This window comes from Rhea americana, unplaced genomic scaffold (assembly GCF_003343005.1).
Source record: "Rhea americana isolate MKP2758 unplaced genomic scaffold, rheAme1 scaffold_2, whole genome shotgun sequence".
Taxonomy (NCBI): domain Eukaryota; kingdom Metazoa; phylum Chordata; class Aves; order Rheiformes; family Rheidae; genus Rhea; species Rhea americana.
The window spans coordinates 5966750-5976393 of NW_028186149.1; the positions used below are offsets into that span (position 1 = coordinate 5966750).

At 35.4% G+C, this 9644-nt stretch overlaps 1 protein-coding gene across 1 annotated transcript in view; it reads right to left on the bottom strand.

The window, feature by feature from the left end:
• UNC13C (unc-13 homolog C) overlaps nucleotides 1-9644 on the bottom strand; it is a 181411-nt gene that overhangs the window by 37696 nt on the left and 134071 nt on the right. The window contains exons 21-22 of the mRNA XM_085303380.1: nucleotides 8112-8189; nucleotides 2215-2292 (exon numbers count right to left, since the gene is read on the bottom strand). Of these exons, the coding sequence (XP_085159506.1) occupies nucleotides 2215-2292; nucleotides 8112-8189 (156 nt within the window). The remainder of the gene's footprint in view (nucleotides 1-2214; nucleotides 2293-8111; nucleotides 8190-9644) is intronic.

Below are 9644 nucleotides of genomic sequence, written 5' to 3' on the forward strand. Positions count from 1 at the left end.
TGAGAATAAATGAGAGATTTTGGAAAGAAAACTTCCATGAAAAATACTAGTTTTTTTGAGTGTATATATATATGTATATGTATATATGTGTATATATATAAAGCTATTAGGATAAAAGGAAAAGCAGTATTTTCTTGAGGAAAACGGAACATTTAAAAGATTCAAGAAAATATTCTATGATTAAAAAATAATGTGATAGATATAGCTGTCATATAATGTACTGCCTCAACTAAAGCAGTACCACTGCAGAGGTATGCAAGGTGCTGCTCAACTACCTGCTGCCCTTGTCTTCAGCAAGATTTATGGACACTTAGCTGTTTTTAGGATTCATGACATTCTGCAGGATTGCATCCAAGACCTTAATATTAAAAGTACTTTGCACAAAACATAAGAACATAGAAGACATGTTTCTTTGTAATATATTCAGGCAGCAAGAAGGGTTTAATGGGATCCACAAAAAACAGACACATCTGGATTTTATATACATACACACACATGCACATTTGATATCAAAGTTTTGATGACAAGAAGACTGTAGAAGTTTGTTTCATTCTCTCTGAAGTGTGAAGGTCTCATTTTTTGCCACGGCTGCTCCAAAGAGCTATTACTAGCTCAGCAAAACCTCCTCATCACGGAGCTAATCTCTAGGTTCATTTGGAAGCTGCTATCCTACGAATGGCTAGGGAGCTGTCCACAGAGGAGCATCTTCCCTCTGCAAAGCCTCACTGTGGCTGTGGGCATCTGAAAGAACATTATTTCCAGTTCTTTCTATGGCATTAGATCTAAGTTCTGGGAAACTGTCAAACTGCAGTACCAAAACAAACAAACAAAAAAACCCTAAAAAACCAAAGAAACTTCCTAAAGGCTGGTTACTGGTAATAAGGATAGTATATTCATGACTTTAATACAGATACATATTTTTAAAAGAAGACAGGATTCTACAGCCTACAAAAAATACTAACTTTTCATTAGCTTGCAAAACAGGTAGTTAAAAATATACACAAAACCTAAGTGCTAAAAATAGTCAGTATATTTATGATTATTGTCCACAAGTGCACGTGCACATCTACAGAAGATGAATTCCAGAATAAGACTGAGATATGCAGCACTTTCAAATGTTCTCTAACATGCTAGTCAAGTAAACATGATTTTATTTAAATCAATTCATATGGCACCTTTTGAAGTGTTCACTTAGAAGCCTAGAAAGCAACCAATACTTTGTTTTTCATGTTATTAAAAATAAATAAAAAAACCTCCAAAACCTACGCTTTTAAAATCAATCCTTTGTCATTCACTGAAACCATAATCATTTGAAAAAGAATATATTAGTGTTTACTCTGATTAGCTAAAGGAATTCATTACAGATGTAGAACTGTAATTCTCACTCGTGTGTAATCATTCAACATGTGAGCCACATGAAAAGCAGAATCAGCAAAGTACTGAAGAACGGATTTATGTTCTTTTGTTGCTGAAAGAACTTCAGGCACTTTTAAAGTCTTGTTACGTATAAAAGGAGATAAAATTGAACATGTACTGGACCACTGAATAGCAACTCTTGGTGAAATAGTGCCTAAGCTTGGATGCAATTAGGCCCTCAGATACTGAAAAGTGCACTCAAAAGAATATGGCATACAGCTCTTTAAAGACTGTGAAAGACTTCACACTAGCTGCCCTCTAAAATATTTCAAGCTAGAGTTTCACCTGAATGCCCAAGCATAGCTCTTTTTGATTTTAGACCRTAGGAACTGCACAAATGCATCAATGGAAATTAGTACAAAATGTGACTTTTCTCAGCCTTAGAAAATATAGTCAGGAATAATAAAAGATGCTTACTATCACAAACCTCATAAGAGAATCTCTCTCCTTCTTTCTTCTGCTCAGTGGATTGCAAGTCAAAGGCATTAGACAAAGACATGACACATTACAGACAAAGCACAAGGCACAAATTCTGCAAAATTTTCAGTTACAAGCAAAACGTACTGATGCATAAAAAAAGCAAAATACAGTCCAATACAAAGATTAAAATAAAGTTGGCACTAGACTGCAACACAAAACACCTAGTGTTGGTTCAACTTTACAGATCATTAGTATGTTTCTCTGAAATAGTTTTGGTTTTTTTGCAAGCATAAGTGAATGCTGTTACTAGGTTAAAAATAACGGTGCTAATGACCTCTAAGTAACTCTGAAGCGAACCAGGAAACAAATCTCACTCACCTCCTTTCCTCCCATGGACTCAAACATTTTCTCAAGCTGGACTCGTAACTGTTGAATATTGTTCATCAAGATACAGGGCTATGAAAAAAGCACAAAATGCGATCAATGTGCACTTGCAACCTCCGGGCTGAAGGCCAGTTCTTCAGCAGCCCCTGCATTCATGCAATTGTCTTTTCAGAGGAGAATCTCAGTTTCCCAACCACTGCTGTCTTCCCTTCCTTCTACACTTCATACTCATCTTTGCCCAGTCAGTAAACTCAGGCAGCAGGTGACTGTCCATTATGCACCTGGGACACGGTTGCCTCACAGGCAGACTGCTTACTTCTCTTCAACAACGGGGCAGTATTCAGATCAAATACACAGTTGTATTTCACATCATGAATCTTGTATTCTGTGTAATTGCTACTCATATTTGATACAATTATATTTGCTGGATTAATGCATGTAGTACATTAGTGGCTCTTTGAGAGCAGGCACATTAACAATCAAAGTACTTTAGAATGAAAATAGACCAGTAGCACCGGATTGCTTCCTAGATCCAGTCTTTGCAGAAAACTGTAACAGCACTGTAACACAGACAACAGCTGAGGTTTAAGTATATGAATAAATCAAAAGTTAATTTTATTAATAACAGATTATTATTCCATAAATGTACAATTTTGCATTGCTTGAGAAGTTTATGAACGAATTAGGGAGAGAAATTCTGTACACATTTTATTATACTCTAAATGTACTGTTGCTTAAATTCATTGCTTTAAGTGAGAACACACAGTCACAGCGTAAAAGAGGGCAATTGCTGGGAAAAAAAGGTAACAAAATAAAATGTAGATAAAATTAAGTAGCTTATTCCAGAATTATGGGAGAAGGGATCTATTACTGGGATTTTGTGTATTCAGATGATGTTATATGCTAGTTTGATATGGTTGTGGAAGAAATAAGACAACCCTCTCTTAAAGAATTCTGCTTGGCCAAGGTCAGTGTGCTCCAGTGCAGCACTGGGTTCATTCAGACCCTGAAGTGATGCATTCCAATAAAGCACATAATACTTTTTTTCATAGAACAAAAAGGTAGGGATTGATTAGGGTGATTGATACTCATCTGTACCTTTCTAGATATTCCAGTGTAGTGCTGAAAGACAGTGTGATCAGACTTTGGCATTTAAAAGATCATTAAAATAACTCAGCTACTTGTTCTACATTACCATCAAAGAAATTTGGGGTCAGAATCGAAAAGGAATCTAGAAGGAAAACAATTCTGATTTAATTTCCTAATACTCACATCACTGCTTCCCAATAAAGCACATTCAACGTTGCATGCTATTTACCTCCCCTAAAAGAGGGCTGGCTTTGTGTAGTGGCTGATACGTCACATCTTTCCATATCTCTTGAGACAGCGGCACACCTCACTACTACTACTTGTTTATCTACCTGCTATTAATTTGGAATCATTAAGATTTTGTCAAAGATTGAAGGGCACTGTCAGCACCAGGAATTTGGATAGCTTGGTTCACATTCCAGGCAAATGCATTCTCATCCATTTAATGATGAGTACTCGATGTGGGAACATTTGTACGCTTTAAGGTTTGAAATGGTCATTTTTTTGGGCACTGTGGTCATACTCCAGTAGGAGTTGGAGGACAAGATACATGTTTTAGGATCTCTGACGCACCCCACTTGTCTTCCTCCCTGCGCTGAACTGTGAATAAGTTAGATGAATGCATCTATCTGTTTTCATCTAATGTCAAACTGCATGCAGCTGTCAGTCAGCATTTGCTGATTGATTTGCCATCTCTTGTCTCCTCCAGGAACAAAGCTTCAGGATGACTAGACATAATTTGGCCTGTAGGCTGTCATTAGGACCTTGCTGAGAATACTTACACTATAACATTGCTCTTAATGATGTTTCTAGATATAGTAAAATTTCTGTGCTTAAAGGGCAGTTAATACTTTCTGGTAAACATTAATTTTAGAAGCAGCATTGTATTTAAATATCATTGTTTGGGAGCTTTTCAGTTATAGTGAGTAGGCTATTTCTGCTCACAGATCTGCAACTATTATAGTGAGGGATCACCCATAATTCATACAGTAGTAAAGACAAACTTGTTGTACGTTTGTTCTCTCCCAAATTTTTTTGGCATGTCTACTGCATACTCACTTGTGTTGATGAAGGGACAGCAAAATTTAATGTCATATGGAAGCCAAATTGTGATTTACTGTGTAAATGACACTGAAACTGGCAACCTTGGGATGGTAGCAAACAGGAGGATAGAAACAAAGTTCAAAATTATTCAAGGAGCTCTTCTATTGAAACTAGCTTTTAAATGCAAGAAAAGTCCAGAAACAGCAGGAAATTAAGAAATGTATACTGGCCATAAAAAGGACAGGTAGTAATAAGGACAGGTGGAGAATAGTGTATAAATAATAAGTCTAATTATTTGTATTTTAGCTTACAATATATATGCATGTACTTTCTGGCACAACTGCAAACACTGAAAGAAAGACTAGTGCTGGATCAATACCTCTAGTCTAAAATACATCTGTGAAATAAACAATTTGTTTTAATGCCTCTCTTGTAGGACTGTTAAGTATAGTACTCACAAGAAGAAAACACAGAACTTCCAAGGAGATTATTTCTGGTATGACACATGCTTGCCTTTCAGACAACTGAATGATTGAAAGATAATGTCATTAGATTCATTCCCGAAAGAGGAGATAGAGATTTACTAATAAAAAAACATGTAAGATATCTGGTGCTTCCTGTGTGCTTTTGGGCATAAAATCTGTGCCCAGTCTGTGGCTACATGCAAAATGTAGTGAATAGATTTAGATGAAGGGAATCAACTTCTCTCTTTTTATAGGAGTCATCTAGGGCAGAAATGCACTTGTGATGTTCCAGCCATCTTTCTATGTCATTCTTGACACTGTTCTCATGGAAAAATGTATGTATTTCATTATAACTTTTCTATTCTACTCCTTAGCTATCTCCCTTTTTTGACAGGTTCATTATTCTGGAAATTATCTGCAATGTCATAAATCAGTGATTATGATTTCTGATGGGGAATAAGCAGTTGAAAATAATGTTTGGAGTTTTTGTTCAAAACAAATGCAAATGTCTTTGGCAATATACTGAAGCTAATTATAAAAACAGATGCTCTCAAATAAATACTTCACACTGAGACAGTTTTCAAAGTCTCCTCCGAGAATAAGGTTATTTTTTTAGAGCCTGAGCCTATCTTGGTTCAACAGAAAAATTTCTATTGCTGTCAATAAATAACAGCACCAGAGCTTAAAAACATTCTCGTCTTGTTACTCCAGTATTATCTTGTCCCTCAGAATTCTTTTTGCAGCAATTTACAGGAGTCAGACAGCCAGACACAACAACACATAAAAGTGAATAGCAAGTATATATATAAAAACTGGTATTTTTGTAGACTCTGACAGGAGGTGGAAGATAAGATGTTTTTATGCGACATACCTTTATGAAAAACGTTCTTTGGCATGCTTGTGTACATTTTATAGCGTTAAATAAAAGCAGTAAAAATACTGAGCTGAAAAAGATTGTCAAAATTTAACTATAATCATAAAAAGTATTTGATTTAATCTCTTCTATCAAACCAAATAGAGAAGATGGAATTTTAATAACAGAGATCACAAGATCAAATGGTCACTAAGCAAAATGTATGCATGCATTCCAAAGAGACGCCATCTATTAAATATAAGTTATCTCCCACAAAGACATTTGTTTTTATACTTTATGCCTTTCGTATATTACAAAATCATAATGAGATTAATCCTTCTAAAGCCTTAGTAAAGGCTGTCATGCCAGGGTGACTTCAGAAATCAATCACTTCAACAATTAAAGAAATCTCATTGGACAGGCTAAAAAAATAACAGAAACAGCTTACGTGGGTGACTCAATACTTTGTGTCAATGTTTGTTTCTACTAAAAAGTTATAAACTTGGTTTAATATTAACATTAAATTGAAAGAGATAGACACACACAGCTACAAATTTTACATTACATTTTGAGAATTGTTACAGCTATAATATTGGGTCAAATACAGAAATAAACTGTTTTCGATGAAGCTTAGTTTGAATTGATTAACATTAAAACAGAAGTAAAAGAAATAATGAATTCACTTCATCATGCTAGGGAGATAATACTAAGTGTTCTTTTTAGCTCTGTATTTCCACCTGGAGGAAAGATAAGTAAGAAATGTGTATTAGATATACGTGTAAGACAAAATCACATGACTATTTACGCACATAATGATACTTCAGGAATAGAACAGAGCATCTGAAGAAACAGCCTTGACAGAAAAATGAAAACATCCGGCTGGATTATGGGATAGCACCTGGCAAAATGGTGTGCTAGTCTGTCAGATACCAGCTGCGTGTGTTTCTCAGCATTAACACAGCTATAGGACTGATCCTCCTTACACAATACTTGTTGGGCTTGGCCTGGTGCTTTTAGTCTCTTCAAATGTTGGAAAGATTTAAGTACTGCCAGGAGCAAGAGGTGTGGATGTTTACTAAAGAGGGTCTCTTCATTGTGCTGGCTGTAATGAAGGGCTTCATGGTTTAAAATATCTGAAGCAGGAAGTAAGTTGAGATGTGACACATCATATAATAGAGTAATTCCYCAGTAAAAATACGTATATAAAACTACTACTTAATAATATAGGTTTCTAAAAATGGTGGTTTTATTTATTGATAGTATTTGAGACAAAAATGTGTAATAGGAACATAATGATATAACTCATCCTAACACGTATCTCTGTGGCCTGAAAAATTAATACTTTCAGTCCTTCATAATACTTTTAGTCTTGTTCAGAACAAAAACTGAATGAGGTGATCTTTAGCAGTGCTAAATTTATGAATTCTATTATTGTATATGTTGATGACCTCTAGATTATGACAACATCTCACACTCATTGACAGCACTGGCAAGAAGTATGTTCTCCAGCTATGCACAGGAATGTGACAAATACAGTGGAGATCGCTATGAACTACATAAAGACTGTGCCTTTAAAGGTGAGGAGTATAAGGATGGTGCTGTGATTATTTATCTAGTTGCAGAACAATACAGTAGTATAACATATTACTAAGGACAGTAGGCATAACACTAAACATTGCCTTCTTCGGGAGTACTGGCCTTAATGGAGTATGATTGAAAGTATAGAAAAGTCAGTTTTCAAGAACAGTCTTCCTTGGTCATTTTAAGCTATTRATAACATCTTAATTTTCTTAACTATACATTCAGTGTCCATATCTCRTTTATTTCTGACTATATCTCATTTATTTCCAAGTCTACATTAGTTTGGTGTATCATTAAGGAATCCTTTGTAAGCAGTTAAGGCAACAAAATAGTACCGTATTTTCTTCTCACTTCTGCATGGATAAAGCACAGACATTAGTAGTAGTGGGAAAGTGTGCACACACTCACTACACAAGGAACAATGACTTTATAAACTCTTCCATGAATATTATTCATAAAGAGAAGCAAGTTGATGCAAAATGAAAACTCAGAAGTAAGATTTTTCTTGTGCTTGGAAAAAAAGGTGAAGATATACTTACCATTTGCACTTTTGAATTACGACTTCGTATTAGATTACATCCAGATACTGTGTCTTGTAATCTCACTAAAATCAAAAAACACCATTCTTTTTTCTGTCTAATATTGAAGATACTAACCAGGATGTTGAGGCAATTCCACCTATTCCAACTGTTTCACAGCTATATAAGTGACCATGAAAACCTTGTAAAAAGGTTCCAAGACTCCTTCCTCCAGTCATGTCTTTTCTCGTAAACAAAAGTGATTACATTTTCCAAAAGTAGAGTTAAGTCACTTTAAGGTAATTTCTCAGGTAAAAATAGAATACATAGCTTTCTACTCACCACATTTTCTTTATCACAATACGAACTGAAGTAATTAGAAATAATTGCAGCATACTGAAGAAGCACTTTGTTGATAGTCTAGGAAGAGAAGAATCATGTAAATGATAAATGTCATCATGTAAAACAAAAATAAATTTTTAAGCAAAAAGGGAGGATTGTATAAATTGTAGATTACACAGGTGCTTATACATTATGTATATAGCATTTTATTTTAGATACGCTATAAACATTGTTGTGGGCATGTTTTCAAATCCCTGCACAACAGATGGTGGGTTATCCTTAATGGAATGTAATCTTCAATAGCAGAGATGCTTTAGTCATCCTGATTTTGAGAAGCACTGAGGGCACTAGTTCTTGCAGTGTGCTACATACTTAACGGAACAGTAGTGAGCTCAGAAAGTCCTCTAGGGTAACAATGCATAGATTATAAATATAATGGAAAGATAAAATCAAGCAAGCACTGTTTAAAGCCTAGCAATGTGAGCTTAATTTACAATAATCATGTGAATTTGAAATTTGTTTTCAGACAAAAAAAAGGTTGCAAGGTAGCACAGGAAGGAAGGTACATGATTTTTTTTCATAGCCATCAGCCGTATAACGAAATTCTAAAGCTTTTGCAATTCATATAGAAAGCTGGCCAAACAAAATCTGAAGTTTATCAAACAGCAGGTTAAACCTAGTAAAAACAAGATGCAGATCACTCTGAAAGAATCCTCCCTTCACTCCTTCACTCTTTTCCCTTCCACTCACCCATATTACAACTCTTATATCAGTTTACTATAAAGCTTATAACAATTTTCTTCAAAAATATCTACAAAACAGTTGCCTTGTCTATGCAAAATTCCTTCTATCTCTATTCTATTATTGTAAAACAGGAAGTTGGGAGGATTTGTTTTTAATATTCAAGTGAAAGTTCTCAGCAATTTATGGAAGACGGGAAGATTTTAAAGCACTGCCCTCTGTAAACCTGCCATTAATACCCTCTCAAGGCTAGCACGTGGCTGATAGGGTGTCAGTGGGAACTATTTCTGAAAGAAAAATGTGCTTGAATTTGGGATTCAGAAAAATACGCCCTTAGAATAACGTTTATATTTTAAAACTTACTAATATAAATACTCCACCTTATGACTGAGCCTGTAAAACGGAGAGTATCAAGTTCTGGTAGAACGTTGCACTTGTTATGCAGGATGTAAAACTTTGGGCACTCTGAGAAACTTAATAGGCAGTGGTAGTTATCATATCCATGTCTTATATGACGCTTTTTGTCAGGAGATGTCAAGATGCTTTACACCACAGTGAGATGGGGTAGTGCACATTTGGTAAAAAGTGACCAGTACTGGATTATTTTAGAAGTTAAATACGATTCAGATTCTCCAGAGACCTGGGACAGTCTTCTATACATTAGGTCTGCCTCTAATCCTAACCCAAAATTTGCAGCAGAGAGTTCTGGGGAGAAGAGCTCTAAGACAAGTCCTTCTTAGAGTGTTTCCATGTGCTGTTTGGTGCCCTTCCCCTGCCCCTGCCCCTGCCCCT